This window comes from Carassius gibelio, chromosome B1, assembly GCF_023724105.1.
Source record: "Carassius gibelio isolate Cgi1373 ecotype wild population from Czech Republic chromosome B1, carGib1.2-hapl.c, whole genome shotgun sequence".
Classification (NCBI taxonomy): domain Eukaryota; kingdom Metazoa; phylum Chordata; class Actinopteri; order Cypriniformes; family Cyprinidae; genus Carassius; species Carassius gibelio.
Window position 1 is genome coordinate 31,918,969 of NC_068396.1, and position 24,121 is coordinate 31,943,089.

The 24,121-nt window shown below is 36.3% G+C and overlaps 1 protein-coding gene across 47 annotated transcripts in view; it reads left to right on the top strand.

Moving 5' to 3' along the window:
- The window catches only part of LOC127949395 (NACHT, LRR and PYD domains-containing protein 3), a 185,264-nt gene that overhangs the window by 148,580 nt on the left and 12,563 nt on the right, over window positions 1-24,121 (top strand). For 27 of the 47 annotated variants that reach the window (XM_052546559.1, XM_052546546.1, XM_052546558.1 and 24 more), the window contains 2 exons: window positions 7,368-7,512; window positions 19,656-19,829. The exons of 5 other annotated variants lie outside the window; for them this stretch is intronic. In XM_052546559.1, the coding sequence (XP_052402519.1) occupies window positions 7,368-7,512; window positions 19,656-19,829 (319 nt within the window). Of the gene's footprint in view, window positions 1-7,338; window positions 7,513-19,655; window positions 19,830-24,121 lie in introns of all 47 variants that reach the window. 15 more of the 47 variants (XM_052546561.1, XM_052546569.1, XM_052546568.1 and 12 more) reach the window with 5 other exon arrangements.

The window sequence follows — 24,121 nt, forward strand, 5'->3', positions numbered from 1 at the left end:
AGGAGCTCGATGAAGGGGCCGTTCACATATCTCATCTTTTTTTGTGGTCAAGTTCGTCATTTCAAATGCGGTATGCATGCTCATAATGGAAGAGACGCGCTTGTTTTTTTCCAGGTGCGGCCGCACCACATCTAGTTAAAAACATCTCAGCTGTTCAGAATGATGCAAGCGCACCAGGCCATGTGACAAGAGCCAACTTAATCAGCTTCCTTTGGGGGAATAATTTATTTTAAAATGGGCTGCACTAGGGCTGTGAATCTTGGGCAAGGCAGCGATTCGATTCGATTACGATTCATAGGTTTTTGTTTCGATTCAAGAACGATTTTTGCAAATTTAGAACGATTCGATTCGATTCACAATTAAATTCGATTAGATTATAACGATTTGATTCTGCATTCTTTAAGTGCATTCACGGGATTATTTAAATGCTTCTACTAAATTTTTTAAATGCTTAGTCAGGGGGCAAATTACAGTAGCATTTATGGTTAGAGAACCATAGGTTAGAACAAAAAAAAAAAAACTTTTGTCCATTGTTAAATGCTAGTTTAATGATGCGACATGGCATACGTAAAAAAAGTATGTAAGCCAAGTTTTTAAAAAAAAGAGCTTAAAGAGTATTATGTAGAAGCTAACATTTTGTCACACCAGGGGCGTAGCCATAATTTCAGAAGTGACAGAAATGTCAAATACAATCATTTTATGTATGTAGCCTATATAATAATAATAATAATAATAATAATAATAATAATAATAATAATAAAACTTTAATAATAAATAAGAAACTTTATAGTTTCTGTACTAAATGTCAATTAGCACTGCATCATTCATAAATTTTTTGTGTTTTTTTTTTAGTTTCATCAGTTCATTCTGCTTTTATTCAGTTTAGCTGCAGATATAGCCTGGCACATCTATGAGAGCGAGATCGCTTCTCTTTCAGTGTGAAAACGTCTTCATCTCTATTTAACTTTTCCTCTCCATCAGCGAATGATTCTGAGAGAAAATGCACCAGATGTCTGTTTGCTAATGAAACAAACGCTACTTTCATGCATCTGATTATCAGATAAATCTCATGCTCTTATTTCAAGGTCATTGTTAATGCTGTGGTTAATTTTAAAAGTTTCCTTCGTTCATCTGCATTGTTTAAAAACATTTATCATTCAATGGATCTGAGCATATTATTTAGACACTTACATTTATGCTCTATCCATGCAATAAATACAGCTGTCTACGGCTCTGGTAACTCTGTCGGTAAGATGCAGAGAGCCATTGACAAACTACAGAAAAGTACAACTACTTCACGTTAGCATTACTGGCCACGAGTCCTATAGATCACACGTCAGCTGCGTCAGAGACGAACGGAGCGCGAGCGCAATCCTGTCACAGTCTCAGGCGGTAAACGGTGGAGCGCGTGAAGGACAGATGAGAGGCACGATTCACGAACACTCTTCAAGGTCTCCATTAATTCATGCGTGTAGTAATTGAATGTGTATACGTTTTGAAAGCATTGAATCGCTATAGAAAAATCGCGATTCATTCGATTCTTAGCATTTTGAATCGATTACTGTCCTAGATCGGCGATTCACGATTAAAAAAATCATGTTTCAAGATCGATGCATATGAATCGACAGGGTTTATAATCGATGCATCGAGAAAACGAGTGAATCGTTACACCCCTAGGCTGCACCAAAACACTGCAGAGATTTTTTTACTTTTCTTCGTAAATAGATCTAGTACCAGAGTTACAGCAAGTGTTTTTCGGTGGTCGAAATTCATTACTGAATGTCCTTATTGTTACTGATATCGCAGCTAATGGATGCTCAGCAATGACAGACGCCTCAGGGGCGCAACTGAACACGTGCTTTGTAATGGAGAAAACGACGCACGCGTGTTTGCATATGGCGCTCCGATGAGATCTTTAATATGACGTTGTAACATGCACTCGTCTCACTGAACGTCTCACTGACGTCTTGATTTTTTTGCTATTAAATCCATTCATTTTAAGACGCAGACGAGGCGTAAACGTCACGCAGACGTCACGTAAATCACGTGTGGCAGTGAAGTGTCGAGTCAGACGTTCACGCGTGATTCACGTGTAGCAGTGAAGTTATTTATTTATTTTTTCCCTAACACGGATCAGAACACGGTCCTCACACGGCTCATTGCTGTGTGTGAGGCAATGCACAATTTACTTGCACTTCATTCACTGCTCTCAATGGACGTGACATCTCCGTCTGCAATATAACGTGATGTCTGCATCTGACTTTTTTTTTTTTTGAGTCTTTTTCCCGGCCAATTCAATGTACATGAATTATTCCGTTTATTTTTATGAAATCCTTTTTGAAATTACTTTTTAGGGTTATTTTGTTTTTATCTTTTTACATTTTTAATGTAGCCTACAGCACTTGATCGTCTTGATGGCCAACCCATCGATCGCAATCGGCTGCTAGATCTGAGACTGTTGCTGTAAAATAATAAAGGCTGTAAAATACATTATGTCTGATTAATGTTCAGTTTTTCAAGCACCTCTCTTCTTATTTTACATTTAAAATCTAAATTAGGATTATAATATAATTTTATTATTCAATATTTTTTTTTCCTTTTTTTTTTTTTAATGTAAACTTTTATTCATCAATAATGTTAAATTATAAAGATTTCTATATTTTGAATAATAATCTGCCAGGATACACGAATCAATCCTGTAAAAATATCATAGAAGAATATTAAGCAGCCCAATTGTTTCCGACATTGAAAAAACATTGAAGGACCATGTTTCAAAGAAGACTGGAGTAAAGATGGTGAGAATAGGCTGATATTTATTTATTTAATTGTCGTGTCCTTGATCGTTATCGTTGAGAAAACCTAAGATAAGCTTATTTTAAGCTTGATGATCAGTGAATTGATATGCTTCACATTCTGCGTAGTCAGTTCACAGCAGTGATGGAAATTAATATTTTCCAACAAAGGTTATTTTCACCCTTAAAGGGCATTTTATATTTTTTTCCTAGAAGAGTTCATTATATTTAGCGTCAAATTCTTAAATTCAATCAATAAAGTGTCTGCAAAATATATATATAAAATTATACGAATTATATGAAATTCAGGGTTGTTACCAAACCAATAAAAATCATTATAAACAAAATTTATCTTTGCAATGCAGAGGAAACACGCAGCATCTGAAGAGGCATTTAGATGCATTTACACACTGTTTAATGCAGGACATGAATCCTTTAACCTGCAGTTACAAATGCAGAAATAATGTTTCATATTTTAATCCTAAAACGTTGACTAGCTTACTGATATTTACAATTATAAAGAAAAAGAAAAATGGAAAGGTACTTTAAATGTGAATTGAAAACCGCTAGTAGGTGGCAGAATTACACTATTACAGTTTTTTTCTGAGTGCTTAGGCATATTTTTTGTAACTACTGGCTATTTTTGCAAAACTCTAAACACAAATAAGAAAACCTTTCACCCAATTATCAAAACATTGACAGCTAGAGTAATTCTTCACACCTTCGTAAAAATGTTGTTTTCTTATCAAACAGTAAACACAAGCCATCATCTACTAAGCACACAATGTTCCAACTACACACTGATGGTACGAATACAAAACACATCTGGCTTTTGCTCTCTCTGTGTACAGATGTCAATTTGAGGTCATACTTTTGTCATAGTGTCATGTAAACATACAAGGATCCAAACTTTAAGTATTGGTGTTTATTCACACTCATCAAAACCAAGACAAAGTCAGAGCACAAAAAAAAAAAAGAAAGACAATCAGCCTACATCATGTCGTCTTTCTGGGACCGGCCACAAAATTTGGTCCACATCGCATGCGATATCCTCCAGTCCAAGGCACCGGAGAAAATATCTCCTTGAATGCCGTATCCAGGCCTGACATGATGCCTGGTCAATATCTCCACACGCCTTCTGCATTGCCTGTAAAAGGGCTACCTGTTGATGAGGATGACGGTCGTACACTTTCCAGCGCCAGGCAGAGTAGAACTCCTCGATGGGATTTAAGAATGGAGAGTCTGGAGGTTGAGTGCCATGAAGGATGGGTGGTCTGTAAACCAGTTGCGGACCAAAGCAGCCCTATGGAAACTAACATTGTCCCATATGATGACATATCGGGTATGCTCTAGTCTCTCAACAGTGAGCATGTCATGTAAGGTGTCCAGGAATGCAATAATGTGTGCAGTGTTCTATGGGCCTATGGTTGCATGATGGTGAACAACACCATTTTGGCTTATAGCTGCAAACATGGTTATGTTACTACCACGTTGTCCTGGGACATTGATGATGGCACTGTGTCCAGTAATGTTCCTGCCACGTCTCCTGGTTTTACTGAGGTTAAAACCGGCTTCTTCTACAAAAAGTAGCTCATGTCCCATGGCATCTGCTTCTAGTTCCATCACTCTCTGGACAAGACAAAACAAATGCAACACATCAGGCCCATGCACAGCACTACAGTATGCACTTCCAAATTCAGAACCAATGACACTATAGCTTATCTGCACATAGTCATATCGCAGTTGCTTTACACGTTCTGTGTTTCTCTCAAAAGGAACTGTAAATTTGCTTCATTCTTATTCTGTGGCGCACAAGTACACGACTTAGTGCAGAAATGCTTACACTGTGTATATTTTGAAAGATGGTGTCATTATCAATTATGCGCTGCTTTATTTCGCGCAGTCTTATTGCATTATTGGCAATCACCATGTTCCCTATATGGGTCTCTTGCTCTGGAGTGAACATTCTTCCTCTGCCCCCAACATCTGGATGTGTAGCAATTCTGTAAAGTAACAATTTCAGTATTATTGCATGTATAGTACTGTTGTGTTTCTTATTACAGTATGGCAGTGCTACAAAGTACTTACCGATTCTCATTTCGAAATGTCCTAATGATGCTTTCCACAGTGTAGCGGCTCAAATTAGGCTGAACCCGTTGGCCAGCTTCCCTCAGGGTCATCACATGGTTGATGACATGGTCCACTATTGTAGCTCTGATGTCATCAGTTATTCTATTTCTTACTCTTCTTACCCTTTCTCTTTCCCCTCCTCATCCTCTTCTTGCTCCTCCTTGTCCTCTTCCTCTAACCCTGTCGCTTCTTCACCTCCACGTCCTCTCCCTCTGCCTCCTCTGATTCTCACTCTTCTCACTCTTACTGCTCCTTCCATTGTACTCCACACAGACAGCTTACCTGTGGCTTATTTATAGTGCTTAGGCTGATTGCAAAGTGAACTTATCTAAAACAGTTTTCACATGTGAAAGTGTGCCAGACAGTTGGCAAAATAGTGTTAATGATAGCCAGTGTGTTGTGCAGTGAATTGTGCCTACAGTTTTGCAAAGTGTGTTACAAAATTGCAAACTGAGTGGAAAGCAGTGTTTGTGCTTTTAGTTTTGCAAACTCAGTGAGTGGTTTTGCTATACGTATTAATAGTTTTAGGAATTGTGATACAAGAATCACGATTAGCACTTAAGCATTCAGAAAAACTGTAGTAAGTGAGTTATTGATCATTTAAACGGTTGATTAATTCAGGAATGAAACACTCATGATGCTCAGAGACACAAAACAGCACCGTACCTCTGTTTGGAATGAGCTATATTTATTGGTGAAATGGAGCAAAAATAAAATGAAGTACTATAGTTGTGCAAATACAATGCTGTATCGCTTGCAAAGCAAACATCCACAAGCAAATGAAAGGCGCTTCCCAAAGCTGGTCACTCTAGCGAGACTTTCTCTCTTTATTCCCGGGACATCTGTGCTATCGGAGAGGGTGTTTTCTGCCGTGGGATGTCCACAGGCTGAGCTCCGGACTAACCCCACATCACATCATGCTACATTATTTAAATAAAAATTGAAATTTATCACGGCCAAAAATATTATCAAGCTCATTTTTTTAATCGTGCGATTAATTGATTTCTCGACTATCGCGACAGCCCTAGGTATTATACTCTCAATGACTAAACTGTCACCTAGATACCTGGTTGGGCAGATAGCTGGTCAGCTGATCAAAAAAATAGGCACATGCATTTTGACATGTCATGGTAATGTAATAATAATTTACAACTTTTTTCTGTTTTCCAGTTTGTTTGTTTGATTGTTTTTTTTCATTATTTCCTGATCATTTTTAAATGAGAATAAAAAGACAAAAAGCTAAAAGATAAAAAAAAAAGTTTCAAAAGTTTCGAAAAAGTTCAAACATCCATTGAATATCTATTATTTCCTGAATATTACCAATGAACTGATTAAAAGGTAGTCTACTCTTCACATGCGTTTTACAACTATATAGTATAGTAATATAGTAATAATGTAACCATCAGTCCACTGAAGGCGAGCGTTGAAGAACCCAAGTGCAGTTTATTTACAGTTAAAACCAAAACATCCAAACATAATCCAAACCAGAAACAAAGACTTGACTTGAACAGACTTGACTCACTGACAGCAGGTTACATATGTTAATAGACAACAAGGCACAAGGACAAAAACCTGACTACTTATAGCAAACAAAGAAGGACACATGACATGAACAAACCAATGGGGAACCAGGCAAATGACTAAAAAAAACAATGAAGTAACAGAACTGATAAATCACATGACAAGACAATAACCAATGAGAACATGACACATACACAAGACAGAGATACAAGAGGGCAAGGGAAGCATGACACAAATGGCATGAAACAAACTACAAAGTAAGAGACATGAAAACGGTGAACAAGAATCAAAAGCCAAAACAAACATTACAAATCATTTAGGACTTTCTACTTTTGTATTGTTGGCTTCCTCTTTTCTGATCATTTGGAATGAGGATAAGAAGACACACACACAAAAAGTTCAGTGCAACATCAATTCAATACTATTTCCTGAATATTATGAAATTTGAGATGCCACCCTCTGATGACATCATAATATGCTAATTAGATTAGTATATTTAAACCCCACATAAACCTTTCGGTCATGCCCAACATTATTTTAATTCACAGTAGATCTCTATCTTTAAGCCCTTTCAAGCCACAAGCGTTTGAAATCTTGATGTCAAAATCCTAATGGGTTAACAGATTAGACACTGTGTGGGTGTCTCTTCTCATATTAACAATGAATTTGAGATTGAGGTGTTAATTTCAAGCATTGGGTTTTGAATGTCTGTCACTTTTGTTTTCTGAGAATGTCTGTGAAACCTCATCTATTGCTCTTCCATTGAGAATATCTCTAATCTTCTGATATAGTGAACTTTGCCTGTGTGTTAGTCTGTAAAATGATGTATTTGTGAATTTGTTGTGTTGTTAAACTTTATATAACCTGAGAGAATGAAAAGTGTGTTGTTCTGCAGGTTTAGATATTGTGGGGTCACAGATGAAGGTTGTTCTGCTCTGAGTTCAGCTCTGAGATCAAACTCCTCACAGCTGAGAAAACTGAATCTAACTAGGAATAATGTAGGAGATACAGGAGTGAAGATGATCTCTGATGCACTGAAGGATCCTCACTGTAAACTGGAGAAACTGAGGTAAGATCATACATTAATCTCAACTGGAACAATTATATATATATAGGTTCTATAATATTAGGTTCTGTCATCAAGTAATTTACATTAAAGGGACACTTCGCCCAAAATATCTAAATTATCTTATTTAATAACTCTCATGTCATAACAGATCTATATAAATTAATTCCATCATGTTTAAAAAAATTACAAATCCATCTCTCTCAGTCCATTTAATGCAAATGGATGGTAAACTCAGAGTTTATGCTTCAAAAACCATCTAAAAAGCAACACAACTATAATCCACAAAGACCCCAGTTCATAAATCAGTGTCTTCTGAAGCCAAAAAAAATATTTTTGTTCAGGGGCGTTACTAGACCTCAAACTCTACTAAGGCACAGGCCCCCATTACTTTTCTTTTTTTTTTTTTTCTTTTCAAAGCCTGCTGTGTGTAAGAAGTGTGCAACACAAAGCACTGCACAAACTTGTGTTGCTTAAACCAATATTCCTACATTGAAACAATTGTAACGGAAACAGGTAAATTTAGCCAAAAGGGAATCATTTAAGATTTTAAAGGGAATTTGAACAGAATAACTGTTTCACGGCTGATCACTGAGATGGCCAGCGATTCATTGAATAAGCCGTATACCATAAAATTTGCACTGGATATTAATATCCAAGGTATAGTGAAAACTAGAGTTGTTCCGATTCCGATACTAGTATCAGAAATATCTTCGATACCACAACAAATTCTGGCATCGGCATCGGCGAGTACATGAACCCATATACCGATACGATACCATTTTCTTAAACAAGACCTAGTTATGACCGCTAGCTTTGCCTAACCGCTGCACGGTTCTTCTTCGCTGCTCAGAATGCATTGAAAACACAGGAAGTTGTGCTGTGTTGTCACAAGCAACCCGTTTAGAGCAGCGAAGAAGAAATGAAAACATGTTAGCAGCACTGATCTATATATAACTGGATCGCTCATCGCATTCTAAACTGCCAACAGACCGTGAAGCCGCTTCTATATTATAGATCAGTGGTTAGCAGTATGTCTCTGTAGTACCGGTAGTTACAGACTCCTGAGTATATTCAGTACCCACAGCTGCGTTCAATCGCTTCCGTGTTAGTCTAAGCGCAGGGCTCCAGACTGTAGCCGAATATATACTAGTGTCTGTGAATATTAAACTGCAAAATACTATTTAAATATTACTAATATAATTCTACATCTCTGTGGGTGACGGGCACAGATGCACCGGAGCTCGCTATTTTGTAGTCTGCCCACAGAGCAAAATTACGTCCAGTGGACGTCTTTTTATGTCTTTGCTGATGTTGAAAAGACGTCCACTGAGGAGCCAGAATGAAAGTTTTTATGACGTATTTTTTGATGTCTTCTGTACGTCCGATTTAGACGTTCAGAAAACCTCTTTACAAGGTTAAAAACTAGCTCAAAAGTGGTCAGTAGAAATATTTTCAACATCATTTAAGGTTCATTTAGGCATAACTTATACTGTTTATGGACCAAATCAACACTCTCAGGATGCATTAGATTTAGAGTCATGCCCTAAAATTAAGAAAATAAAAATAATCTTTATGAAATAATGAAATAACTGACGATTGAGCATGTGGTAAAATCAACTGCAAATCAAAGACATTACATCTCTGAAAATATCAGCAGAGGAGGATCAAACATATCCACAAACATGGAATCAGATTGATTTATTTCTGTCAGACATCTAGAGAAGCTCTTATTGAAAATTAACAGAGGTTCAAATGTTGATATTTGATTCATTTGAAGTCACCATTGTGGTGGACAGTGTTTGGTTTAGTTGGGATCTTGGTCCAGTTCTTCAATTAGCCTGTCTCTGACTGCTGTAACTGTGTTTTTGTGAAACACTGCAGTAAAGAGAAACAAAATTAAGAGAGCTCAGGTAGTATCAGTTCTTTGTTGATGATGAAAAAGTCATCACATATTAAGTATCTAAGGTTATGAAGTTAGCTTTATTTATTTTTTCATTTATAAACCCCTAGCCTTTTAAATCTACAGTACAGAGACCAAGAGCAAAATACTTACTTTATTTGAAGATGGACAAAATGCATGCAATTTAAATATTTTGAGTGAGAGTGTCATGTACTCAAACACAGACATCAAGATTCCGGCTATGCATCACAACAACGGTGACAATCAAAACCACTTCATAGCACAAACTCATCCTTATTTTCCAAACTTTTTTGTTTCGATTGTCACCATTGATGTGATGCATATCCAAAATGTAGCATTTTGTATTATTTTTTTCTACAAGATTTCTATCCAAGAAAATAAATATAGTTGTGACAAAACACTAATATCTTATTTTGCTATAATTTTGTCAGCATTAAGAGCAAGATGCTAGCACTTGAGCTCAATGCTCTCTGCCACAAGAGGAATGCTTTATGACACAGTTACAACACCAGAGACAAGCTAACACAAGAAGTAGCTGGACCACAAGATCCCAACTAAACCAAACACTGATCACCACAATGGTGACTTGAAATGAATCAAATATAAACATTTAAACCTCTGTCAATTCTCAATTTGAGCTTATCTATATGTCTGACAGAAATTAAGTCAATCTGAAGCTGATGAAGCTGTTTGTGGAGATGTTTGATCCTCCTCTGCTGAGATCTTCAGAGATTTAATGTCTTTGATTTGCAGATGATTTTACCACATGCTCAATCGTCAGTTATTTTATTATTTCATAAAGAATATATTATTTTCTTGATTTTAGGACAAACACAGTGTTTGGAAAAGTCTAAATCCTGAGAGTGTTGATTTGGCCCAGAAACAGTATAATTTATGCCTAAATGAACCTTAAATGATGTTGAAAATATGTCCACTGAACAATTTTTAACTAGTTTTTAACCTTGTAAGGAGGTTCTGTGAACGTGTGAATCAGACGTACAGAAGACGTTAAAAAAAGACGTCATAAAAACTTTCATTCTGGCTCTTCAGGGGACGTCTTTTCAAATTCAGCAAAGACATAAAAAAAGGCGTCCACTGGACGTAACTTTGCCCAGTGGGTGTGACGTGTGTCACTATATGAGGACACGAATGCATAAACCGTCACTTCATGAGGATTTACCGTTTCATTTGAGAAAACTGTCATATCATAAACACAGACACTCAAAGATCTTCATGGCAGCTCATTAAAATAAATGTTTGGTTTAACATGAGTAAATTGACAATATATTAAGCTACTGTTGTAGCCTACAGTAGATTTAGCTATGTCTCTATGTAGTAATAATAATACGTCTCTATTAATAATAATAATTATGCCTAGACGGTTGCTTGTTTTTTCCTTTTTTTGTTGTAAAGAGATTATCTGATTAATATATCATTTTCTATATTCCTAGACTTATTTGTTGCAGTTTTTTATACAGTTATATTGTAAAACTAAAATACCTTTTTTAGTTTGCGGTGTTAGATTTTTGGCTGCATTTGAAGTTCCTTTTCGCTTAAGAAAATAAATAATACTGTCAAATTCATGTCAGATAATAAAAATACTGTAATGAATACAGTAGTTCACCATGTATTTGTTCACGTTTTATTAAGGGATCAGTCTGAAGCACACCATAAAATAATTCTAGCAATTTACACAGGGCTAGTAGTATATACAGCTTTATATACAGATACACACCCAGCTATCGGATCAGTACTCGATATCGGCCGATACCCTGAGCCCAGGTATCGGAATCGGTATCGGGAAGAGAAAAACAGTATCGGAACATCTGTAGTGAAAACACTATTAATTAGTACAGTAAAGGCAAGCGTAAACGGTGCGATTTTTGCTGTCGTATGAGTTTGCATGCAATCTTTTTTCAATTGTGTGTAAATCGTGTATGCTCATGTGGTCTTGGCTCGTATCAAAATAAATATCAATAAAAGTTTGTGAGCTATCGGTTTGAATTTGTGATGTGTGTGGTTGAATGAGACGATTTGTTGATCTATCTGAAGTTGACCAATCACAAACTAGAAAAACCACAGAAGAAGAAAGACAAAGATGGCAGCGCCACGGCGAATGTGGACTATTGACCAGGAGGATAAACTTGAACTCTGACAGGAACAGCGAGCGCTGTATGATGTTTCTAGCAACGTGTACCATGGTTTTTAATTCTCTCTCTCTCTCTCTCTCTCTCTCTCTCTCTCTCTCTCTCTCTCTCGATCTCACGCATAGGTAGTTTACGGGGACTCTCCATAGATGTAACGGTTTTCTATACTGTATATTATATCCCCATACACTACCTCTATTTTTTAAGCCATTTGGTTTACGAGGTCACAGGAATTGTCCTCATAAACCATGATAACATTGTAATACATATGTCAGATATTTATAAACCATGTACAAGAACACACACTAGGGTGATCAGACGTCCCGGTTTCCTGTTGCTGAAAAAGAACCTGTATGTGTAGGAAACAGTCACTGCTTGTATCAATATTTTATATGCAGTTATGAGAGAGGGAGAGCAGTTATATTACGCGCGTTCGACTTGAAGCAGCGCTGCACAGAATGATCACCTGTATGACATCAAAGTACTACAAGAGCAATTTGAATGCATTGGATCCGTGTCGCTCTTGCGGTACTTTAATGTCATACAGTGATCCTTCTGTGCAGCGGTGCTTCAAGCCTAACACATCTATCAGTTGCTTCGGAAATTGGCAGGTCATAAAATCATGTCGTATATCACCTTGTCCGTCAGATTTTCAGATAAACTCACTCGTGCCATGTGCGTGGACATACGATCTTCCGACAATCTGAATTCGCACCGTGTACGCCCGCCTTAACAAGATCGGCAGTTTACGACATTAACTTGTAAGCAGAAAACACAAGATACTTCTCTTTTCAATATGAATAAGGCTTTATTAGATAAATCTAAGACATATAAACTAATCTAACACATAAGCACATGCCCTAACACATTCACACAAGTTGGAGGAAGAGAGAAAGTTAGGGAAGAATGACTTTAAGAAGAATGAAAATGTGGAATCCCAAGTTTACAGCAATACATGAAATCGCATAGACATGAACAGCCATCAATCACTTAATTAACCCTTGCATTGAGTTCCTCAGTGAGGTTAAAAATTATATTAGATACAACAGAACAGATGAGAGTCTGGAGGTAAGTTACCTTGCATTGCCTGTTTAAAAGGGAGTCCCCTTTGTTGTAGCTCAAAGAACGCTAAAAGTCATGAATAAAAGCAAAAGCTAGGAGCAAAAGCTAAAAGTGGGCATGACTACTAGCAAAACCTAAGAAACAAAACTAAAGGCGAAATTTGACAGTGCCCTGAGTATTTAAACTGGCCTTTTGGCCACACCTCAAATGTTTTCTTGACCAATTAGATATTGTCTTTGCTCGGGGTATCATAAATCATATGTTATCTTATCAAGCAAATAGTCCAAATTTTCCCGCTCTTGCAGAGTATCATTTTGGACATGATTTCTATAACAAGAATATGATACATTTGACAAATAACTGATGGTGAGAAGCATTTCAAGCAAGCAGAATGAAACATACATACTAAAAATGAATATGAATCCTTAAACTATTCAATAGTTATTAAAAAGGCATACACAATAAGTAATTATAAACATGGCAGTCAAATGTATGGGTTACATATAAATGAATATGGAGTTAAGCAATGGACTGATATTCATTTATAAGTCTTTTTGAGTTCATTTTGTTGCATCTACATCAGAGGTGGGTAGTAACGAGTTACATTTACTTTGTTACATTTACTTGAGTAATTTTTCGGGGTAACTAATACTTTTCTGAGTATATTTAAAGATGAGTACTTTATACTCTTACTTATACTCTAAATTTTTTGGGAAAAATCTGTACTTTTACTTCTTTACTGTGGACGACGCTCCTTTCGTTACTTTATCTTAATGCAATAAATGTTAGAAATGCTTCAGTTTATTCCAAACGCGACATCTAATTTTCTCTGGGCAATGAGCGATGCCCATTCGCGAATGATTCATTCTTTTGAGTCAATTCTGTTCAAAGGCTTGATCAAACCAATTGGCAAACGAGTGAATTGATTCATGAATCAGTTTGAATGAGTCGTTCAGTTCCCTGCCGCACGAGCTGAGTGTCTGAAGCAGTTCACTCAGAGTTGTAACATTTAACATCAGCAGCGTTGAAAAGGGGGCTATGGAACTTCACTGAATTGAAAGCAAATCTGCAAAAGCTATTATTTGCTTGCGATGGAGAATCTTATTAGATGAACACCGCGAGTGCTGTCTACTGTTTAACAGGTAATAACTTGGGCTACATTCGATTACAGTACACGATACCACTGTGACATTAGTTTCTTGTACGTGTGTGGCTTATAACAGAGGGTCAAGTTGAATGCAGCTTCCAAAAGACAAAAAATAGCCGATTAAGATTTTATTAATTTTAATACAAGTATGAGTTTTTCAGCAAGTCATATCATCAGCTGCTAAATTCAGATCTGTGATCGCTTGCTGGGGCTGAGCCAGTGACAGACGCGTTTTACAGCGCTGCGCATTATAACCAATCACACACGATTCTGTTGAGCTTTTGAATGCAATGGCCAATCAGAGGTGTTCCGATGAGTCATCGCTAAAATGCCGGTGCTTCCTTCACTCACTCACTGACTGAATACCTCTTTCTGGCGAATTCTCTCATCAGAAACAAAAAAAAGTGCAGAATCTATAATTAAGATATTGATTTCACATTGTTAACGGTTTCAGTGATTTTAATGGGAGTTTCTGAGAGTGATTGAACTCTAGACTGTCAGTGAAAATGATCTTTAATAATGTAAATGTTATTTGCTCTCTTTCTGAACAATGAAAGATTAGTAGCAATATTTATATCACATTAACTTTTATTGTTAAATTCACATTTAATATAAAGTCAGTCGTATTAAAAATATGTTATGGCATGACACCTATATCTGTTACTTAAGTAAACAGACAGGGTTTTATAATAAATTACATAAATTGGAGTAAAGGCTGATGAAATATATACATTTATACACACACACATACATTACATACATTTTATCTATATATCTAAATAAAAATAGGCTCAGTATATATGACCCAAAGTAACCAGTAACTAACTACTTGAGTTGATTTGTTATCCGATACTTTTTACTCTTACTCAAGTAATTATTCAAGACTAGTAATTTTACTTTTACTTGAGTAAATATTTATAGAAGTACTTTTACTTTTACTTGAGTACAGTTTTTGGGTACTCTACCAACCTCTGATCTACATCTATAAAAGACAGTTCCTGTGCCATTCTCTGACATAAAGATGTTCTGTGGAGACCAGAGGTTAAAAGGTCCCATTAGGAATTTCAGTCTGGTTCTGCTAGGTGGGGGGGGGGGAGTCAATCCAAGGATCTTGTTTTGCTCTCATGGGTTTACATGTGATGGTCGGCTGTGCATTTCTTTGACCATTAATCTTGATTACTTGCCCCAAATTTGACAATCTTTTCTCCCAGTTGAAATTGTCAATAATTGTTCTAATGGTGTTAATGTTGAAAGCTGTTCTGTGAAAGAGTTGGTTGGTTGGTTATCTTGCTTCTGATTTGTGGCACTAGGAATTGAGGAATTTCTGAGGAATTCGGCTCATGTTTCAACCATGGTCCTGATCGACTCTTTAATTTGTCTGGTTCGGGTCTAACATGCTACACAATACTAAATAGGGCTGGGCGATATGACGAGACAAATCGGATGGACAAAATTAAAAGTCTTATCAATTCATATTGTGCTCTATCGTTTTGGTAAACCGTGGTCTCGGTTTTGCACTATGCGGGTGGAGTGTTGTGTGTCTCTCGTCAGCATTGATCATTTCACGTGGGCGTCTCTATTAATTGTTCATCTACACCAGCTGCTACTCATTACCCAATCCCTACTTATTGCCCTGTCTTTCATCTTGTGTTTGTCAGAGCGTTGTTTGAAGTCTCCCGTTCTTATGCCTGGTTTCTCGTTCCTGATATTCTCTGTTTCTTGTCTTCGCTGGATCATCTCACCTCTGGAGCCCCATCCACGTCCTTACCACCACGGATCGCTCGTCTCAGTTCCTGTGTCACAATCTCCTGTGGCATCTTCTCACAGCCACTTCCTGGATCACCGTCAGACATCGCCTTACACACCTGTTGTTTCTGCCTCTATTCTCTGTTACCTGGACTCTGTCAATAAATTCTTATTCATTTACTTGCACCTGCTTCCTCACCCTTATTTGCTGTTACAACGCTGTCCAATATTCATCCTGTCTACCATTCATGAAAATCTCTCATCCTGTCTACTATTCATGAAAATCACTTTTGAAACTAGATTAAGAAGAAAATAAATAAATAATGCTAATGCTGATGATTATGCGTATATACAGTATGTGTGTATATATATATATATATATATATATATAAATACACATGTGTGTGTGTATATATATATATATATATATATATATATATATATATATATATATACATACATACATACATATGTATATATGTATATGTATATGTATATATGTATATGTATATATGTGTATATAAATATAAATATATATATATATATATATATATATATATATATATATATATATATATATATATATATATATATAAATATATATATATATATATATATATATATATATATATATGTATGTATAATCTATGGATTAGGGGCGACCCCGAATAGTTGATGAATCAGTGCTATCAATCTTAACAGTCGAATATTCGTGGGGTGTTATTGATTATGCCATTTTGACTATATGGGGGAGCTCAAATGTCCGATTTCACATAGAACTACCGGTTTTCTCCCAATAAGTTAATATACAGCCTATTATGATAAAGCTGTAAGAATCTGAAAAGAAAGAAGCTTTAAATTAATATTTTAATGTGCGTTAAAAAATCCAATCACCCCTATAGATTTATGTTTCACTTTCCATGATCCGTGACCGAAAGAGGAGCATCTTGGCGACAGGGATTTAGAACTTTACCAAGACTCAAACTGACTCAGACGGAGACAAGTGAGAGTACAAGTGATTTCAAACCATTTCACCTGATTTAAAGAGCCAGTAAGATGAAAATTCTAAGCTTCCTATGACTGTTTATAAGTCCTGTACATTAGGTTTAAATCCATCCAAGGTTAAAAAACATTGTCATTTTGTCAAAATATCATTTTAAAATTACCTCAATTCTCAGAGATCCCCAAAAGGTTCGCGCGAAGCTGTTCAAAAGATTCAGTTTCCTTAAACCCCACCTTTCGGTAGCATACTCTGTTCTGATTGGTCAACTAACGTAGTTTTGATTGGTTGTTCCGCACACACCTCCACGGTAAACAATGCGTTAGCATCTGTTTGGGGTGAATTATGTCTTATTCCTCTCATCGCGAAACAAACAGTAAAATAAAAAACTTGAACAGTCTCGCTGCTTTTTCTTCTGTGTGGGTGTATTCAAGCCGCGCGCTTCAGTTTGAATCTGAATAGCGCGTTCAGCGCGGGGGCGTGGTCACGAAGGGAGACATGAAAAGCAGACATCACGTTGTTTTCATATGGATTACTTTATCACAGAATATCTGTTTTCGGAAGCACTTGTTTAGTTTTAAAATAGACATTTCAAACTTTCTATAGATATCTCTCTCATGTCTCTTCGTTGAGTATTCACGGAGTTACACTTCATTTTAATGACGTGTTTGTACATGACGATCAGCGCAGACAGCACACATACTGATAAGACGCTCGGGAGAAAACAGACACATAACTTCATAATCATACTTCGCGTTGTGATTCGGAGATGCTCATTGTTCTAAATAAAGTTGGTAATGAACCCTCTTTTATGGCGAAACGCTTTGAAAATCCCGCTGTACTCACCGAGATTAGAAAAGCAGTCATCAGTGAAATGTTGTGGACACAGCAAAAGGGAGATTTGTTGTACTGCTCTGGTATTGTGAATTGTGAAATGAATTTTAGCCATTGGTTCTTCTGATTTTCATTCTTTGGCAGTGAAAATAAAACAAACTTGCCTTTACAATTAAAAACACACTGTCTCCTCAACATGATGCTATCACACCAACCAGAGCTTCTGTGTGTGGGGGGGGGGGGGGGGGCAGGTCAAAGTCCGTTTCTCCCAACACGGTAGGTCGGAGATTATTATGCAAAGTGTTCCTAGTGACGTACATAAAGATGGGCAAAAGATTTGAAATCTATAACGACTCATTTCAGCAATTCAGAGTCGACTCCTTACTTTAGAAGCCAATAACTTTATAAATCGTGTACTTTTTGGTTTAATTACTTTGCACATTGTTAACACTGATGGACAGCTACATCATACACTGTAATACAGGTAATTTTTGATTTGCCATCTGTGTGGCTCTTTAAATATATCGTGGATATATTATTTACCTGATATAAGATGCATTTGGTTTTGAGTCAAGCGCTTCATTGTAGGACTGCGGTGATTATCTCTTCAGCACGCAGCGCAAGTTGGTCAAACTACAATGCAGAATATTAATTACTATGACTGGGACTGTTGTAAACATTTCACGTTTCTGCACGTGAAGAATGCGTCCACAAAAGGAGTTCGCATTCTGAGACCCACAGATATGTTCATGTAACCAGTCATTTTATGGCTGCGGCAAAAATAAAGAGCTTATTTATTAAACTTTAAACTAAATAGTTATCTCAGCCATAGCTACTGCCAACATTTTATGTAATGTCCTAAACAAGAACTAGTGAATTAAATATTAATTTCATACAAGTACAGACCCTTAGTTGTTTTTCTCGGCTAAACTACAGACTTGAAAGGTTTTCCTGAGACTTTTTCCTCTGATGTCTGAGACCTGTCTGGCTGAGGGTGTACAATAGTTTGTTTATCAAGTCTTACCTCCCTCAAACTAATCCTCTGATCAGATCAATCTGATGTTCATCTACAGGAGCCAATAATGATCAAGTCAAAATAAGAGAATCTATATTACTACTTTAGTTTGGTAATGTTTTCATAGCCTAACTCATTCGCGTGTCGTCACCAGCCTGTGTGCTGCAGTTGTTGCAAGGAACCACAGTTGCACGGACATGGATTTCTGCTCAAAAGGACAGCACAAGTTTTTTTGTTTTTGGTTAAAGTGCGTGATTGCGTATCTTTTACAAGCGTGAATTAGGTTACTACTCTGCATACAGTAGACCAGTTTTTCTTGCCGTGATTATCAATGTAAATGAATACACTGACAAATAAAGTAAATTGTTAAAACTTAAACTTGAGATTTATACTGGGACTATAAGCTAGTGATGCCCCTGTTCTGGTGTAATATTTAAGTAATATTTAAACTTTTTTAAGTGTATAATGAAGCTCAAGCCAGAAGTGGCTGTGTTCTTATGCTTCACTTCACATCAACTTCAGAAAGAGCTTCACAACTTTAAGACCAATATGCTCTTTATATTTCATTATCTGAGCTCACTGAAATCTAATTAAGAGACTTAATTTGTGTTCATGTTGCCAACTTAGAAACTTTTTTCAAACTTGGAACCTAGCAACAAATTTTGTGGTCTTAAAAAGGTATTTGCCAACTTTTAGCAACTTTTGATAAGTGTCTCAGACTATAAAAATGTGATATGTGTTAAGCAGGTCATACATTTGAATGAAGCTGCTAGCTTCTTTTGTTCTGTAATGATTGTTCATTTATAATACCATCATTAGCTTGTACCTGTAACTGTTGATCAGTTAAGTGCATATTAACTAACTACCATATACACAGATTTGTTCAGAATGTGTAGTTTTACTAGTTAATAAGACAATAAAATGTCATTGTTAAAATATATGTAATTGATCATTAATTCAGTGTTGTATTTAAAAAGAAAAATGTCTGATCATACAATAAATTAAAAAAGAAAAAAGCATTTCAAACCTGTTTTCAAAAGTTTATTTTCAGGCCCCCAAAATGCCATTGTCATACAAATAAACAAAAAAACACACAAGTTTTCTGTTTTCAGTTGTAAACTGTGTTGTGTAAACATCCCCTTAGACAGGAGACAAAATAATAATAATACCTCCTGAGATGTAACACACACAGATTTATCATTTAATATCATAGTCTGTGTTTGTGTGATTGTTTCTGCTGAACTGAGAGTGAAGAGTGTGTTGTTCTGCAGGTTGAATAGTTGTGACATCACAGATGAAGGTTGTTCTGCTCTGAGTTCAGCTCTGAGATCAAACTCCTCACAGCTGAGAGAACTGGATCTGACTGGGAATAAAGTAGGAGATGCAGGAGTGAAGCTGATCTCTGATGCACTGAAGGATCCTCACTGTAAACTGGAGAAACTGTGGTAAGAACATATTCAGTATTAAGCTCCAGTGAAACAATTATATATTATAATAATATATTATATCATAATAATATATATTATTCACCCAAACATTAACATTCAGTCATTTACTCAGTCACGTCATCCCACATCTGTATGAATTGAAGTTTAGAAAAAATGAGATGATAATTTGTAAATTGAAATGTAAGTTGCAGCAGCTTTTCACAGCCCCTCACTCTAGTGTTAATCTGGATAAAAGTGCACTATTGAGTGTTTGTGCAGAAGCTGTACACAGAAGTAGATCTCTGGCATTTCTCCCGATAACTGTGGAAACAACATAAAATCTGTCATAATTTTTACTCTCACAGATCAGTGTAATACATCATTCTACTTTTATTTGTGTGCACTCACAATATTAACTAAACATTGTGGTTTTGTAAAATAAAGAAAACAACCAGGATGTGCTTTCTGCCATCTGTCACTGTGAACTGGAGCGCTTCACTAAAATGAAAAAAATGCCTCACAGACATGACACATATATCTGTAAAAAGTTAGGACTGTCTGAGCAAACCAATTCAACTTGAACAGATACTCTCTGGTGATGTGATCGTATGAAAGGTGTATTTCTCTCTAAAGATGCACTGTACTGCAGAGATGACGAGTCAACATCATTAACTTCATCACTGCAGCAGACAATGACTCAGAAAACACTAGCTTATTAATAAAGAATTAAAATATCTAATAGATCTAATAAATAATTCAAATATCTATGAAAGCTCACTATGGATTACTTCTCGCCCAGCTTGTAAATGTAAAAAAGAACATAATTAAATTAAAGGGAAATTATTGTGAAATTTTCTCAGGAGGATTGTCTGAAACAGTCAATAAAACCAAAATCACAAACCATCATAAAATGGCTATGTAGTTCACTGGATTACCTGTAACCAGGGGAGGACTGGGGCTAAAATGTGGCCCTGGACCTTCGGGCACAGATTGGCCCTCCACACCCGGTTCACACACGCCTCTACATAAACACACCTGCTCATTATCCACAGAGCAATCAACACCAATTACTGACATTACAGTGTAACACAAAACTGCTGTCTTTTATTCTAATTGATTTTCTTATTATTAATATTAATGAATGACTGGCATACTTCTTTACATTATAATCTGTCTTTCCCGGTGTATACAGCAAATATAGGCACAGCTACAGGTAGCTCGAATAGTAAACACTTTTGAAGAATGTTTACATATAGATGGACAGTTTAATTTTTAGTTAAATGGTACATGACACAATGCTCTGCTATGCTCTAGAAGAGAATGTAGTGCAGAATGTGGACTGTTTTAAGTAATCAGTATTTTACAATGATTTCTAAAGGATCGTGTGATATTTCATAATATTGTTTTTACCATATTTTTAATCAAATATATTCAGCCTTATTTAAAAAAATAAGTAATTAAAAATTTATTATTTCAAACGTTTGACTGCCAATTTGTTTATAAAATAATGTATGTGATTGTGAACTAATTAGTAAATTATATTTTTATTATAATATAGATCACTTTCCTAATCATGGCATTGAAAGCAAAGGTCTTCAGATTTACAATGTTATAGAGTAAGTTGGAGAATATTTTAATTATTTTTTAAAAATATTTTTATATGCATAAATTACAGAGGAAAGCCTGGATAGAAATACACAAACATTCATTCTTATCTCATGTCTAGTGAAAACTGCTGCGTTAATGTTTCTATGTACATTGTGATGAATCACATGAAAAGCATTAAAATGTGAGAAATGCAAAAAGGTCAATAGTAGTTTACATCCCTGAAAGTTAATGTTATTTCACTTTTTATCATAAACAGTTGGCTAATATTGCAGAATTGTCTTGTCATGTTTAGCTGCTCACATCGTACTTCAGCTCTCATCAAGTGCTGCACAGCTTAGCTTCTGTGAACAGACATCTTGATTTGACATTGAGAAGCACATTTGAGCTGCTGCGGACCCACGAGTCATTCGTATTTGATGATTGAGGGATATAGGCTACATACACTTACTATAATTCATTCTTTATATATATTTATGCAGTGGCCCCCAGGAAAACCCCCAGAGCCCCAAATGGCAAGTTCGCTGCTGCCCATAATTTTTCCACAGATTTAGGAGCTGTTTTTAGTATTTTTTTATTTATCCTTTATTTAGCCAGGAAAAAATCCCATTGAGATATAATAATCTCTTCTTCCAGGGAGACCTGGTCAAAAATGGCAGCACACATAATTTGAGACAAATAAATAATTAAAACACAAACAATCCAACAAATCAAAAATAGATCGAAGTTCAAGAAAAGCATTTACAAGACTCTTTGAATGTAGAATACAGAATAAATTTGAAAGTGCTCAAAGATGGCAAAGACTCAAATTTCAATACATTTTGTAGGTCGTTCCAAACCCTAGGGGCGTAAAAAGAAAAAGCATGCTTTCCAAATTCAGTGAATACTCTTGAGACTTTTAAACAAAGATGCAGCTGCGATCTGGTACCATAACCATTACACTGTCAGAAATAGGGGTACAGTAGGAGTCCATTTCTGTCCCCCAAGATACAATCTACACTAACATACCCCATAGGGCTTATTATTGGACCTCAATGTACATATTGCATTAAAAGGTACATATATGTACCATTTATTTTAAAGGTTAAAGGGTTAGTTCGTCCAAAAATGAAAATTATGTCATTAATAACTCAACCTTATTCTGTTCCAAACATGTAAGGCCTCCTTTTATCTTCGGAACACAGTTTAAGATATTTTAGATTTAGTCCGAGAGCTCTCAGTCCCTCCATTGAAGCTGTGTGTACGGTATACTGTCCATGTCCAGAAAGGTAAGAAAAACATCATCAAAGTAGTCCATGTGACATCAGAGTGTCCGTTGGAATTTATTGAAGCATCGAAAATACATTTTGGTCCAAAAATACCAAAAACTACGACTTTATTCAGCATTGTCTTCTCTTCCGGTCTGTTGTGAGAAAGAGTTCAAATCAAAGCAGTCTGGATATCCGGTTCGTGAACGAATCATTCAGTTCACCAAATCGAACTGAATCGTTTTAAACGGTTCGCATCTCTAATACGCATTAATCCACAAATGACTTAAGCTGTTAACTTTTTTAATGTGACTGACACTCCCTCTGAGTTCAAACAAACCAATATCCCGGAGTAATTCATGTACTCAAACAGTTCACTGACTGAACTGTTGTGAAGATGAACACAGAGCCGAGCCAGATAACGAACAACAGACTGACTCGTTCACGAGTGAAGAACTGGTTGCATCGGTGTTCGGATCACCAGTAGTTCTTTCGGACAGTTCGATTCAATAAACCGGTTGAAGAAAACAGTTCGGTCTGACAGAAACGGTTCTTGACTCGTGAACGAGTCAATGTTTTTTTCGTTATCTGGCTCGGCTCGGTGTTCATCTTCAGTTCTCTCTACACAGCAGTTCAGTCAGTGTACTGTTTGAGTACATGAATTACTCCGGGATATTGGTTTGTTTGAACTTAGAGGGAGTGTCAGCCACATTAAAATAGTTCACAGCTAAAGTCATCTGTGGATTAATGCGTATTAGAGATGTGAACCATTTAAAACAATTCAGTTCTATTTGGTGAACTGAATGATTCGTTCGCGAACCGGATATCCAGACTGCTTTGATTTGAACTCTCTCTCAGACAGACACAGAAGAGAAGACAATGCTGAATAAAGTCGTTGTTTTTACTATTTTTGGACCAAAATGTATTTTCGATGCTTCAAAAAAATTCTAACTGACCCTCTGATGTCACATGGACTACTTTGATGATGTTTTTCTTAACTTTCTGGACATGGACAGTATACCGTACACACAGCTTCAATGGAGGGACTGAGAGCTCTCGGACTAAATCTAAAATATCTTAAACTGTGTTACGAAGATAAAAGGAGGTCTTACATGTTTGGAACAGCATAACTCTAATTTCATTAGAGTTATTAATGAAATAATTTTCATTTTTGGGCGAACTAACCCTTTAAGGTAAAATTTTTAGAGCCAGCCCTGATTGGCTGCTTGAATCTAAATGAACGTCCGGATTCTTCTATTTCTTTTTTTTGGCAGAGACAAAGTCATAGCACGGTTATGCATGGTTCTTACAAGATTTGGGTAGTCCAGGGGCCAAAGAGTAAAAGTCCTGCCATATTTTTGCTCCACCCATGAACTCAGCAGATGATTTCATCAGAGGTGGAAATAAGTCATTCCTTCCAAGTCACAAACAAGTCTTGAGTCAAATCCCAAGTCCTCA